This window comes from Hyla sarda, chromosome 5 (genome assembly GCF_029499605.1).
Source record: "Hyla sarda isolate aHylSar1 chromosome 5, aHylSar1.hap1, whole genome shotgun sequence".
NCBI classification, from domain to species: Eukaryota; Metazoa; Chordata; class Amphibia; order Anura; family Hylidae; genus Hyla; species Hyla sarda.
Window position 1 is genome coordinate 10011138 of NC_079193.1, and position 15600 is coordinate 10026737.

The 15600-nt window shown below is 45.2% G+C and overlaps 1 protein-coding gene across 1 annotated transcript; it reads left to right on the forward strand.

The window, feature by feature from the left end:
• The first annotated feature begins 335 nt into the window (after positions 1-335).
• On the forward strand, positions 336-8000 carry LOC130273132 (uncharacterized). The gene is made up of 2 exons (XM_056519435.1): positions 336-466; positions 7202-8000. Exons 1-2 carry the CDS (start codon positions 345-347, stop codon positions 7998-8000), a joined length of 921 nt encoding a protein of 306 aa, XP_056375410.1. The 5' UTR covers positions 336-344.
• The last annotated feature ends 7600 nt before the right edge of the window (positions 8001-15600 follow it).

Genomic DNA, 15600 nt, shown 5'->3' on the forward strand with positions numbered 1-15600 from the left:
ACGCCTGTATTACAGGTTAGTACAGGTGATACTGATGACAGATTTCTTATTATCTTTTTTTTAAAGGCACACAGAAAAAAAAAAGCCTGAAAAAATTAGATTTCCCGCTCACTTCGAAAACGAAGATTTGATTAACCAAGTGCGAGAACGACCATCGCTGTGGGATAAGAGCCACGACAAACATTGAGGAGGTGGCAGCGGCTCTGGTGTCCAATTATGCGGCTCTCTCAAGCAAGGTCCAACTTCAAGTTGGTGGGTTTATTAAAATAAAAAATATATATATTCTATGTAAAAACATGGGTGCTAATGTAAGGTTCTTGTTGCAGTCAAAAAAAATTCAAACAATGTGGCGGTCTGTCAGGGACAGCTTTATAAAAGAGTGTGGCAAGAATGGAACCACCAAAAGGACTGTTTATAAATACACGAACCAGCTCCAATTTTTAAGAAAATGTGTTAAAATGCGTAGGTCAGTATTCTGCCCTTACTTCTCTGACCAATCACTGGACTTACTTTTCTCTGCTATGCTATGACATATTGCTGGTAAATAGCACTGGACTGAACAGATTGCACTGTGCTGGGGGATGATTTACAGTGGACTAAGGTGCTATGTGAGCAAAAAGAAACCGGCACAGCAAAGAAGGTGTTACACTAAGCCAGAGTCTCCCAACCTTTTTTCCCCCCGGAAAAAAAATTTGACGAGAAAAAAAAAGGGGGGGGGGGAAGGTGTGGGAACAGCCGCAATGCACAACATCAATTTATCTGTGGGCATGTAGATTACAGTGCAGTGCTGCTTTATATAGCAACTCACAAGTGACGTCTTCTAAAATCAGCGTCGTTCTCTTCTCCAGGTCATCATAACGATTTCTTCCAGCCACAATTCTTCACTGTTAAACCTGCAAAACAAACCTATTAGGCTCCGCACTTTTCCTGCATCAGACTCCAGATTCCCCTTTTACAAGTGAAGAGGAATACAGGGGCATTTATGTGTAAAGGGTAACAGAGGGGTGTAGAATAGTGTAAATGGGGGACAGGTGTGTAGAGGAGTGTACAGGGGTGTAGAATAGTGTACATGGGGGACAGGTGTGTAGAGGAGTGTACAGGGGTGTAGAATAGTGTAAATGGGGGACAGGTGTGTAGAGGAGTGTACAGGGGTGTAGAATAGTGTAAATGGGGGACAGGTGTGTAGAGGAGTGTACAGGGGTGTAGAATAGTGTAAATGGGGGACAGGTGTGTAGAGGAGTGTACAGGGGTGTAGAATAGTGTAAATGGGGGACAGGTGTGTAGAGGAGTGTACAGGGGTGTAGAATAGTGTAAATGGGGGACAGGTGTGTAGAGGAGTGTACAGGGGTGTAGAATAGTGTAAATGGGGGACAGGTGTGTAGAGGAGTGTACAGGGGTGTAGAATAGTGTAAATGGGGGACAGGTGTGTAGAGGAGTGTACAGGGGTGTAGAATAGTGTAAATGGGGGACAGGTGTGTAGAGGAGTGTACAGGGGTGTAGAATAGTGTAAATGGGGGACAGGTGTGTAGAGGAGTGTACAGGGGTGTAGAATAGTGTAAATGGGGGACAGGTGTGTAGAGGAGTGTACATGGGTGACAGAGGGGTGTAGAAGATTGTGCATTGGTGACAGGGGGGCGTAGGGGGTGACAGAGGGGTGTACATGGGTAACGGGTGTTGTTGTGTAAAGGAGTGTACTTGGGTGACATGGGTGTAGTAGAGTGTACTAAGGTGACAGGAGGGCGTAGGGGGTGAAAGAGGGGTGTACATGGGTAACGGGTGTTGTTGTGTAAAGGAGTGTACTTGGGTGACATGGGTGTAGTAGAGTGTACTAAGGTGACAGGAGGGCGTAGGGGGTGAAAGAGGGGTGGACAGGAATGACAGGGTGGTAACAGAGGGGTGGACAGGGGTGACTAAGGGACAGAGGGGTGAATAGTGGGGGTTGGACATTGGTGATGGGGGGGGGTAGACTGGGGGTGGTCAGAATGAGTGGTGAACATGGGTGACGGGCGGACAAGGTGGACATAGATGACAGGAAAGTGGACAAGGGTGAAAGGGGGTAACAGAGGGGTGACAAAGGTTTGTGGACAGGGGTGACAGAGGGAAGAGGATGCAGTACCTTAATTAAGCTGAGCTGTTTTTCCATGTCCTTCTGCAGGGGGTTGGGAAGATGGTCCTGTGACTCACTCACGGTGCCGCAGGGGGGAAGGCGATGCTGTGTGGGCAGTGCGCATGTACACGCAATACGCACGCAGGCTTCCCTTCCCCCCTGCGCTGCCATGATTCACAGACGCGCAGGCCGGGGCGGGAGATTTAAAAAATAAATAAATAAATTGCCGGAGCGTCGCGGTACCGCGAGCAGGGCCTGACGGGACCCCGGTTGGAAATCCACTAAGCACTGAATTCCTGCAACTGCTGAGATGAAAGGAAGCCTTGATCTACCTTTCATGGACAGCAACAGCAGGGAGGGGGGCTTACACTAAGCACTGAACTTTATAAGCACAACAGTTTTCTTGAGAAATACATGGGGGGGGGGGGCACAGCACTGTTGGTATAGGCTTGTGCCACTAGGAAGAGACACCAGGCAGAAGTAAGTTTTGGCTCCACCTCCAGGCTGTTCCTCTCCTCCTCACATCAGGATAACCAGTTTTAGCATAGTGTCCGTAAGAAGCAGACATGAACTGCTTATCAGGTCTTTTGCACTTCTTTATTTTAATTTTATTTCTTTTCTTTCAGGTTATCAGGGGGTTCCTCGGTGTGGTCTGCCACACTAGACGCAATAACTCCTGAGGGTGCCAGGAAACCAGTTAGCCTTTACCGTATTTCCTGATGCCAGTCATCCATCCTCTGACTACTGCCTCCACAGTTGGAGTGCTCTTACCCTACTATCAGTGCACACGAATGTACAGATGTGTGTATTTCCTCCCCTTCTGGTGCATTGCCTCTCTCGGTTGCCTAGCTCCTGTTCCGGGGTCCCCCATTACCCCTGGGTGTTCTCATGGTCCAGGACTTCCTTTCTCTGTGCCTCCTCCCCTTTCCCTCCCTTCCCTAGGCTGTTGGTCCTTCTGCTCTGTGTGGGGCTGAATCTGGACCCTTCTCATTGGTTGGTGGCTCTCTCCTCTCCACCCTGCCTTAAGAGGGCTCTGGGAGCTTTTCTTCACCTCATTTGTGTCCTTTGTGTGTCCTGTGGCTGCTGCTGCCATGTCCGCTTGGTTGCTCACCTGGCAATCTGCACTATTCCTTTCTCAGTAAGTAGCTCCCTTCTGCTCAGCGCCTTGCACAGTGACTTTGCTTTGGCTCTTGCCGGCCTTCCTACATTCCATCGCACTATCCTTCTTTTCTGCCTGCAAGATGGCCTCCGATCTTTTCCCCACCTCTCGTTGACCTCATTAAGGGCTGGCATCATGGTAGGTTCTCTCTTTCTGCCTGAGTTTTAGGCTCTCCCCACTAAAATATCTGTGGCTAGGCTCTCCATTCTTAGTGTTTATCTGCTCCGGCTTTTCTCTGGGGTCACCTCTCTCCGCAGGGTGCTCCTCTCTGCAGACCACAACTCCTTCCTGAACAGCACTCAGCGCGATCACAGCATCTAGGTTATAGTAGGGATATACCCCTTCATCCTTGCCCCTAGACTTATCCCCTCCAGCCTCCTGGCACCACATCTTTCTCCTCGGAGGAATCCTCCAGGCAACCCTGTCCCGTGGCAGTAGTAACCTCTTTCCAGGACGCTCATGCCCCGCCTCCCCCAAATGGGCTAGCTGCCTCTCTCAGGCCATTGGTGACTCCTTCATGTTGTTCCAGTAGAGGGTAGGCACCATAGAAGGCCAAGACCTTCTGTGCCATCTTATGACCAATTCCCTAATAGGACCACTGCTGGGGAGACTGCTTCTCTGCATGTCCAGTCCAGCTGTTTGCGGGATCCCTCCAGCTCTGAGGCTGAATAGGGCATGCGCTGGCCGCTGTCAGGAATCCTTGCAGAGAACTACACCTTACAAGTCCAGGACGAGACTTTCTCCACATTACGATGGGATGTCTCCTCCAGCCACCACAGACTGAATGCATCCTGCGCATGTCCCCCTTAACCCCTTAAGGACCGGGGTTTTTTCAGTTTTTGCACTTTCGTTTTTTCCTCCTTACCTTTTAAAAATCATAACCCTTTCAATTTTCCACCTAAAAATCCATATTATGGCTTATTTTTTGCATCACATATTCTACTTTGCAGTGACATCAGTCATTTTACCCAAAAATTCACAGCAAAACGGAAAAAAAAAATCATTGTGGCACAAAATCGAAGAAAAAACACCATTTTGTAACTTTTGGGGGCTTCCATTTCTACGCAGTGCATATTTCGGTAAAAATGACACCTTATCATTATTCTGTAGGTCCATACGGTTAAAATGATCCCCTACTTATATAGGTTTGATTTTGTCGCACTTCTGAAAAAAATCATAAATGCATGCAGCAAAATTTATACGTTTAAAAATGGCATAATTCTGACCCCTATAACTTTTTTATTTTTTCACGTACAGGGCGGTATGAGGACTCATTTTTTGCACCGTGATCTGAAGTTTTTATCAGTACCATTTGTTTTGATCGGAATTTTTGATCACTTTTTATTCATTTTTTAATGGTATAAAAAGTGACCAAAAATAAGCTTTTTTGGACTTTGGAATTTTTTGCGCGTACGCCATTTTTTGCGTGTACGATATATTTTTATAGTTCGGACATTTATGCATGCGGCGATACCACATATGTTTATTTTTATTTACACTGTTTTATTTTTTTTTTATGGGAAAAGGGGGGTGATTCAAAGTTTTATTAGGGAAGGGGTTAAATGACCTTTGTTAACACTTTTTTTTCACTTTTTTTTTTGCAGTGTTATAGGTCCCATAGGGACCTATAACACTGCACACACTGATCTCTTATACTGATCATTGTTATCCCATAGGGACCTATAACACTGCACACACTGATCTCTTATACTGATCATTATTATCCCATAGGGACCTATAACACTGCACACACTGATCTCTCATCCTGATCACAGGCGTGTATTAACATGCCTGTGATCAGTGTTATCGGCACTTGACTGCTTCTGCCTGGATCTCAGGCACGGAGCAGTCATTCGCCGATCGGACACCGAGGAGGCAGGTAAGGGCCCTCCCGGTGTCCTGTAAGCTGTTCGAGACGCCGCGATTTCACCGCGGAGGTCCCTAACAGCCCGACTGAGCAGCCGGGATACTTTCACTTCAGACGCGGCAGTCAGCTGTGATCGCTGCGTCTGAAGGGTTAATACAGGGCATCACCGCAATCGGTGATGTCCTGTATTAGCCGTGGGTCCCGGCCGTTGATAGCCGCCGGGACCGACCCGATATGATGCAGAATCACTGCGTGACCTCACGGCATATCGCGGGAGCCGGAGGAGGATGTAAATATACGTCCTTCGTCGTTAAGGGGTTAAATTGGATGGCTAGTCAGTTTCACTTTCGCAAAGGTTTAATCCTTGAGTGGGCGGTTTCTCCATTGGTGGATGCTGCTGGCTTGTGACTTTCTAAGCGTACCCCCCTTTCCCTTTGCTGATGTAACTTAGTAACATGGTGGACATGAAGCTCAATGCTTTCTCTAAGTCTCTATTTGTGGCTGCTGGTTCTGCCCTATGCCCAGAATTTCCTTCCACCTGGGTAAGCAAGATTAGCTCTACTTGGGCCAAATAGCTTCACCAGGGCAAGACCTTCTGGATTTGGCATCCAAACTTTTTCAAGACTCCAGGTTTCTCTACGATGCCTCCTTGGAGTCTGCCTGTTTTACTGTTTGTGCAACCGTCAACTCTTTGGTAATCCAGCGTTCCATCAGGCTTAAATCCTTGGCATAGGACACTAAAACAACTAAGTCCTTGTACTACTTTCCTTCTTGGTAAGCAGGCTTTTCGGGTACTACTTAAACAAGGTCATAATTGAGGCATCCAGCGGCCAAAGTTCTCCCTCAGAATCCCTCTAAGCTTTGCTACTTTCGCAGCTCCTCCTGGCACGAGCATGAAATAGTGGGACACCTCTTTTCCAAGGCCAGAGGTCCTTCCTTTAAGCCCAAACCCTCTTGGCACCACTTAAGTCTGCTTCTTGAGTGGGGGTTGTCTCCTCTTCCCAGGATGTCTGGCTCGCCACTGTGGACAATGGATGGGTTCGAGAGGTGGTTTCTTCAGGATACAATTTGAGTTTGTCTCTCTTCCCCCAGCTCAATTCTTTTCGTCCAGTGTCCACTGGACTCCTTCTTCACCACTGGACTCCTTCTTCACCAAACCATTTTTATTCCTGTTTTTTACATGGCATGACTGTTCTTGGTTTGAGCATTTCCAGGGGTTGTATTCCAGTCTTTTTACAGTCTCAAAGAAGGACGGCTCAGTCAGACCCTTTCTGGGTCTCATAAAGCTAACCAACTTTGTTCACGTTTGGAGATTCCAATGGAATCCTTGAGGTTGGTTATCGCGGCTCTTAAACTGGGAGCATTACTTGTGTCCATCCACATCCATGACGCTTTCCTGCACGTTTCTATTGCCCAGACTCACTAGGCTTTTTTTTTTGCTTTGTGATGTGATGGATTCTTGGCATCTCCAATTTGTCCCTCTCCCCTTCAGGCTGGCCACAGTTCTGAGGGTCTTCACCTGGGTCCTGGTACTTCTCCACACTAGCGGAGTCACAGTGATCTCTTACCCGGACAATCTCTTGGTAAGGGCCCCTCCAGAGAGGGGGAAGGACTCTCATGCCAGCTTCTTTACAGGTTCAGCTGGATTGTCAGTTTGGAGATGTCCTCCCTTCTTCCATCCGAAATTATAAAGTTCCTTGCAGTGACCTTCCATATCAGGACAGCCAGAGTCCTCCTTCCTCCTGGGAATCCCTTTTTAGACTTGAACCTCACTTTTTGGACCTTAACCTTCGGGTCACCCCCTTTGAATCCTTGTGTAACATTTCCCTACAAATGCTTTTCTGGAGGGTTGCCTTCCTTGTCGCCATTTCTCCATCTTGCTTTTTGCAAAAAAACAGTTAGCCTTGTGTGAACAGAAGGGTATATGCCTACGCACAGCCAACATTTTCCTCTGCCTACTGGCCTAAAGCCATGGTTCTGTGTCCCCCAATGGGGTAAATTACAAAAAGATTTTACGATGAGTCCAGAAATCTATTTTTAAATAACTAAACATATGTTTTCCCTTCAGAACAACAACCAGCACACAAGGACAACAGCACGTCCTACAAGAGGGAGGTCCTCCGCATAAAGGATCCCAACCTTCTGAGGCTCGGGGGAGACAAACAGTGTCACAAAGTATTCTGGCACAACTAGACCAAAGGGGCAAACGTCATAGAAATGACCTAAAATTTTGCACTAACCTCATCCATGATGGACTCCAAAGTTTGAAGGACATCATGGAGAACTCCGTCTTGGAGCTTTGCCTTCTACAGGTGGGGGGAGAGTGGTCCGGAGACATGCAGAAATCCAATAGAAATTTTCTAATCTCTCTGCTGCCCTCTATGGACAAAATGTCAGAAAATCAAGTCTTATCATTTAAAGGGAGAGTACTCACCATCATGGCTGAGATTGTAAACCCTCCCCGGCCCCCAACCTACCAACAAGACCTTTTGCCCCCACCACCACCATCTTACCCTGACAACATGCATTTACAACATACCACCCACACGAGATTCCAGCCCCCGACCTACCAACAAGCCTTATTGCCCCCACCATCACCACCATCTTACCCTGACAACATGCATTTACAACATACCACCCGCACGAGATTCCAGCCTCCGACCTACCAACAAGCCTTATTGCCCCCACCACCATCTTACCCTGACAACATGCATTTACAACACACCACCCACACGAGATTCCAGCAGTATGGCCAAAACTATTACTCCCAAACCCGATTTACCCAAATTGGTTCTGATAACCAACCGTATGAAGCCGAAAAACGGCATGGCAGATCTGGTCCAGAATCGGGGTACTACATTATGTAGAATTTATGGGAGTATTGGAGTATATTCTGTATTGTTAATATATTATGGTTCTGATGTTTTCTATGGTTTAAACCGTTATTGGGTTTTTATTCTGTTTTGGGTATTTATTCCCAAATTTGGGTTTTGTTGTTAAAGAAGAAATAAATAAATGTTCTTTTTTTTTATTTTTTATTTTTTTTGTTCTTCGAAAATTCTTTCGACTATGGATAAAAAAATGGAAAGACTGGATAGCCTTATCTGAAACTTAGGATCAAAGGGGTACTCTGCCCGTAAAGATCTTATCCCCTATCCAAAGGATGCTGGGACCCCTCCCGTGATCTCCAACACGGAACTCCAGTCATTCAGTGCAAGGAGCGAACTCTGCTCCGTGCCGGATGACGGGCAACCATAGCCGCCATGCCCCCTCCATTCATGTCTATGGGAGGAGGTGTAATGGCCATGTACCTGCTTTCCCATAGACATGAATGGAGGGGGCATGACGTGACGTCATGAACACGGAGGCACCAGACTTTCGAGTTCAGAATGCTGATGTGCAAGTTCAGAGATTCAGGGGGTCCTGGCAACCGGACCCCCACGATCAGACATCTTATCCCCTATTCTTTGCATAGGGGATAAGATGTCTAGGGGTGGAGTATACCTTTTAAGTTAACCTCTTAAAGGGGTACTCCGGTGGAAAACGATTTTTTTGTTGTTTTTTTTTAAATCAACTGGTGCCAGAAAGTTAAACAGATTTGTAAATTACTTGTATTAAAAAAAATCTTAATCCTTCCAGTACTTATTAGCTTTTGAATACTACAGAGGAAATTCTTTTTCTTTTTGGAACACAGAGCTCTCTGCTGACATCACGAGCACAGTGCTCTCTGCTGACATCTCTGTCCATTTTAGGAACCGTCCAGAGTAGAAGAAAATCCCCATAGCAAACATATGCTGCTCTGGACAGTTCCGAAAATGGACAGAGATGTCAGCAGAGAGCGCTGTGCTCGTGATGTCAGCAGAGAGCTCTGTGTTCCAAAAAGAAAACCATTTCCTCTGTAGTATTCAGCAGCTAATAAGTACTGGAAGAATTAAGATTTTTTAATAGAAGTAATTTACAAATCTGTTTAACTTTTTGGCACCAGTTGATTTAAAAAAAAAAAAAAAAAAAAGTTTTCCACCGGAAAACTACCTTGTGTCCTTGAGACCCTTTATAATTATTTTTTCCCAACCAGTGTGCCACCAGATGGTGCAAAACTACAACTCCCAGCATGCCCGGACAGCCGAAGGCTGTCCGGGCATGCTGTGAGTTGTAGTTTTGCAACAGCTGGAAGCATACTGGTTGGAAAAAAATAGTAATAATATTTGGTATATTGATGCAGGTTGTTCCCATTCGCTCTTCTATGTTGTTACTATATGCAACTTTTTTCGTGGATACAAACTTTTGCAAGAACCAAATAAGGAAAAAAAAAATTCTTGTAGATTTGTATTTGCGTTTTTCCTTTTGAATCAGATAAAGAAAATTAAAAGACTTCAATTTGGTTTAAAAAACTGTGTTTTTAATTTTTTAGTTTTTTTGTTTTTAGCTAATCACATGTCATTCAGTATGCATCTTCATATTATCAGGTAGGTAATGACAAAGTTCAGCCAAGGCGGACGAGCAGGAGGCTGTATTTACAGCGGGTTCTGCCCTTGGCACTTGGACTGAATACACCCCATAAGGGTTCGTTCACACAAGCCAGTTACCCGCAAGTTTTCCCGGCGGGTTTTCTGCAGCTGAAAATCTACAGCAGACCCCCCATTTGAGGTCAATGGAGTTTCCATTGCGTAAAATCTGCATTGCGGAAAACTCGCCCGTGTCAGGAACTGTCTGTGGCAGGAGCAAATCTCCAAATCAAACCTATGCTGCTCTCGACAGTTCCTGACATGGACATAGGTGTCGGCAGAGAGCACTGGAAAGAACTACACAACTTCCTGTGGAGCATACGGCAGCGGATAAGTACTGGAAGGATTAAGATTTTTAGATAGAAGTAATTTACACATCTGTTTACCTTTCCGGCACCAGTTGATTTGAAAACTTTTTTTTTTTTTTTCCTCTGGAGTACCCCTTTAAAACACTTTTTTGAAGGGGTATTCCGCCCCTGGCATCTTATCCCCTATCCAAAGGACCCCGGGGATCGCCGCTGCGGCACCCCGCCATCATTACGCCCTGTGCGTAATGACGGGCGATACAGGGGCCGGAGCAGCATGACGTCATGGCTCCGCCCCTCATGACATCACGGCCCGTCCCCTTAATGCAAGTCTATGGCAGGGGGCATGGCGACTGTCACGCCCCCTTCCCATAGACTTGTATTGACGGGGGCGGGCCGTGACGTCACGAGGGGCGGAGCCGTGACGTAACGATGCTCCGGCCCCTGTGTTGCCCGTCATTACGCACAGAGCGATCTCGCTCTGCGCAGTAATGATAGCGGGGTGCTGCAGCAGCGATCCCCGGGGTCCCCAGCGGCGGGACCCCGGCGATCTGACATCTTATCCCCTATCCTTTGGATAGGGGATAAGATGTCCTAGGGGCGGAGTACCCCTTTAAGAACAGACCAGCTGGGCCAATATAGCTTTATTGTTGTAAAAATGGTCTGCAACTTTTTAGGTTTCTGATTTGTCAACATTCTGCAGATCTCCGCTTGCTGTCTGTGAATGGTAGGATTTGTGTTTATATCCTGCGGATGGTAAACCTGCCCCGATCCTACATGGATACACATATACACTATAGAGTCCTGCACCTCTAAATAGGACCGGATCAGGACAAGGTGTTTAGTTCTGGATTATCAGACTATCTGGACTATCAAATGCAGCACATTTCACCATATAAATACATGTATTATTTTTACTTCTGTGAATGTATGTGCCCGGGTGACCCCCACAGTGATGTCACAATCGGGGGCAGGAGGGGTCAGATCCCCTATAGATCATTCATTAACCACAGATCTATGGCGGGTTATGTGCAGTTCACAGTCCTTACAGTCAGGCCTATATGTTATCTGACAGTGACTAGAGCAGTGTTTCCCAACCAGGGTGCCTCCAGCTGTTGCAAAACTACAACTCCCAGCATGCCCGGACAGCCAACGGCTGTCCGGGCATGCTGGGAGTTGTAGTTTTGCAACAGCTGGAGGCACCCTGGTTGGGAAACGCTGGACTAGAGATTCCATTCATATTTTTATACATATGTTTCTAAAGCCGGGTTCACACCACGTTTTTGTAATACAGTTCCCGTATACGTTTTCAATGTGGGAACCGTATAGAAAACCGTATGCGTTGACTCTCCATTGAAAACCGTATCCCAAACGATGCATCCGGTTGTGTCCGTTTTGCATCCTGTACGGTTTTGTCAGTTTTTTTTTTTCCGGTACCCAAAACCGTAACCTACCACAGTTTTTGGTCCGGGTGAAAAACCGTATTAAAACGTATACGTTTTTTTTTTTTTTTAACATGGGAGTCAATGGGAACTGTACAGAACCGTATGTGCGTGCGGTTCCATCCGGTTTTCACCATGCGGTTTTTTGAGTTTGCACAGTTTTCTTCTTGGAATTTCAATCAAACAAGAGAAGCTTTATTCAAAATAGAGTGAAAAGTTAAAAACGTATCAGTTTAAAAAAAATTTAAAAAAACGGATGCAACCGGACATCATTTTTTAAACTGTATACGGGTTAAAATTTGTACACACGTTTTGATACAGTTTAGTCCGGTTTTGAGGAATCCGTTTTTCATCCAAAAACCTGAAACGGGAACTGTATTGCAAAAACGTGGTGTGAACCTGGTCTTAAACCCGAATCTCCCCGTGTCACCACCCAGAGTGGTCCTGTAGGAGTCCAGCACTGCCAGGAACTCCACAACCCAAATTCTTCTGTTCCCCTGGGCCTTTATTCCTCCCCTGGGAACCCCGATTCCTCCATTTGTTCCTTATTTGGGGTTTTTGACATTTTCCATTACCAGGCATATTGCTATGACTTTTCTTTTATATAACTGTTTATTTCTAAAAAAAAAATTAAGATTTTTTCCAACAAAGCGAAAATAACATTAAGAGGAAAAGAATATGAAATCAACATTACATGATATGAATTTCTTTTTTGTCTTGTCCACAGTGCTCTCTGCTGACACCTGATGCCCGTATCAGGAACTGTACAGAGCAGGAGAAAATCCCCATTGCAAACGAGTACATTCAAATCCCGACGTGGCAGTCACGCCCCCTCGTCTAGGCTTGCATTGAGGGGCGTGGCCATGATGTCACAATGGGCGTGGCCGACCCCCGAAGCGCGAAATACTTCCGAATGCTGGCCAGTGGAGTACCCCTTTAAGCACATGGAAGGGTAAAAGCTTCTGCGTAAGAGGATCGGCCATATCCACTAGATGAAAGCACATGGCGGTGATCCAGGGGGAAATTACTTCCGTAAGACTGCTGTTAGAGAAATGAGGATTAAAAGGGTACTCCGGAGGAAAAGTAGTTTTTTTTTGTTTGTTTTTTTTAAATCAACTGGTGCCAGAAAGTTAAAAAGATTTGTAAATTACTTATAAAAAAAAATTACCCTTCCAGGACTTTTTAGCAGCTGTATGCTACAGAGGAAATTCTTTTCTTTTTGAATTTCTTTTTTGTCTTGTCCACAGTGCTCTCTGCTGATACCTCTGTCCCTGTCAAGAACTGTCCAGCAATTTTCGTAGAAAAAGACCACTATAATCCAGGCGCTGCTTAATCCAAAAATGCAGGGAGGTATTGTAAAACCAGATACTTTTATTTGTATTACAGCATACAAGTTAGCAGAATCATGACGCGTTTCGGGGTCTATTGCCCCTTCCTCAGATGATCAGAAGAACTGTCCAGAGCAGCATAGGTTTGCAATGGGGATTTTCTCTTGCTCTGTACAGTTCCTGATACGGGCATCAGGTGTCAGCAGAGAGCACTGTGGACAAGACAAAAAAGAAATTCAAAAAGAAAAGAATTTCCTTGGTAGCATACAGCTGCTAAAAAGTACTGGAAGGGTAAAGATTTTTTTTAATAGAAGTCATTTAAAAATCTGTTTAACTTTCTGGCACCAGTTGAGAAAATAAAAAATGCTTTCCACCGGAGTACCCCTTTAAATATGATCGGCATTAACGATGATAAATGCGACTTTAAAGGGTTACTCCGCTATTCAGCGTTTGGAACAAACTGTTTTGAACGCTGGAGCCGCCGTGGGAGCTTGTGACGTCATAGCCCCGCTCCCTTTGGACGTCATGCCCCGCCCCCTCAATGCAAGTCTATGGGAGGGGGTGTGACAGCCGTCACGCCCCCTCCCATAGACTTGCATTGAGGGGGCGTGGCGAGACGTCATGAGGGGCGGGGCTATGACGTCACGAACTGCCAGCTCCAGCGTTCGGAACAGTTTGTTCCAAATGCTGAGCAGCGGAGTAACCCTTTTAAGGAATAATTATTTGATGCAATTCTCCAAATATTCATAGTCAACCTCATTGGCCCTAATAAGTTTGTGGGTAGAGTTTGAACCGGTGACGACCATACTAGGGCACATGGGTGTATGGGACCGATCCAAAGTTTCTCTTCCTCTGTCCATCTATTATAAGCTAAAAACTGCGACCAGGAGGGTATTTTCCTAAGATGGACGGAGTAATAATATTTGAGGACATCTGGCATTGCCAACGAGGACCGAGATAGCAGCTCTGTGTCATCCCCCCTTCCAGACAAATCTAAGCGCGTGTAGCGCAATCGGTACAGGCGGTATTACCAATAAATACAAAAATGTAGGCAGTACAGACATTTTGATTACCGTTATTCTACCAAGGAACGAAAGAGGGAGCGATGTCCATTTCACATCTTTAAAAAACTGTGGAAAGTTGCATTTATATATATATGGTATTGAACGTTGAGGTCATTCTGACTCCCAAGTAAGTAAAGAAGTTATCCTGCCACCTGCAGGGGTAGTTTGACTGTAGTAGATTAAAGGGGTATTCCAGGAATAAACTTTTTTTTTTTATATCAACTGGCTCCAGAAAGTTAAACAGATTTGTAAATTACTTCTATAAAAAAAAAAAAAATCTTAATCCTTCCAATAATTATAAGCTGCTGAAGTTGAGTTGTTCTTTTCTGTCTGGCAACAGTGCCCTCTGCTGACAACTCTGCTTGTCATGGGAACTTGGGAGTAGAAGAGGTTTGCTATGGGGATTTGCTTCTACTCTGGAGTGTTCCCAAGACAGGTGTCATCAGAGAGCACTCAGACAGAAAAGAACAACTCAACTTCAGCAGCTCATAAGTACTGAAAGGATTAAGATTTTTTTAATACAAGTAATTTACAAATCTGTTTAACTTTCTGGAGCCAGTAGATATAAAAAAAAAAAGTTTTTTCCTGGATAACCCCTTTAAACTCTCTGTCCTTTACCACTATCCCCCTAATATCCACGTAATTACGGATTTGAGCTGCCGGAGGCCCTATACACATGACACAAAGGAGGGGGGATAAAGGGCATCCCTGTCTAGTTCCATTGCTGATATGTAGTCTGGGTGAAGTAGAATGGGGGAGTCGGATTTGGGCAGAGGACAATGCGTTAAGGTGTGTGATAGTGGATAGAAAAGGGCCGGAGACCCCATAGGCGAGAAGCGTTTGTAACATAAAAGGCCAACTCAAGCGATCAAACGCTTTTTTCGCGTCCAAACTTAGAAGAAGCCCTGAGCTCCTTGTCTTATTTAACCTGTTAAGGACACAGGGCGTACAGGTACGCCTTGACATCCTGGTACTTAAGGACCCAGGGCATACCTGTACGCCAGTGGGAGTTTCGGTCCCTGCCGGGCGGAGATCGGGGTGACTGCTGATATCGATCCCTACAATGATAAATGCTTCACTTACGCCTACAATGATAAATGCTTCACTTACACCTACAATGATAAATGCTTCACTTACACCTACAATGATAAATGCTTCACTTACACCTACAATGATAAATGCTTCCCTTACACCTACAATGATAAATGCTTCACTAACACCTACAATGATAAATGCTTCACTTACACCTACAATGATAAATGCTTCACTTACACCTACAATGATAAATGCTTCACTTACACCTACAATGATAAATGCTTCACTTACACCTACAATGATAAATGCTTCACTTACACCTACAATGATAAATGCTTCACTTACACCCACAATGATAAATGCTTCACTTACACCCACAATGATAAATGCTTCACTTACACCTACAATGATAAATGCCCCCTTGGTTCATTGATTTCCATTTCAGAAAACATGGCATCAAGGACAGTGCTGTAACTTGTATCAAAGTGAAGGATTATTCAACTCTTTAAAGATAGAATTCACACACAGAGCACATTCATGACACATTCATAGCAAGTTCTCATCTCAGCTGAGAAGTAATACAATTGTATCCAGTCTAGACAATGCCCTGTGAGCTAAACATCCAGGACTCCAGACTGATACATTGCAAATAGATAAGTTTTGTGCAGCTGCTCAGATGTGTAGCTCACAGAGCATTGTCTAGACTGAATACAATTGTATCACTTCTCAACTGAGAGCAGGACTAGCTATGTACAATGTATCAGTCTGGGGTCCAGGATGTTTAGCTC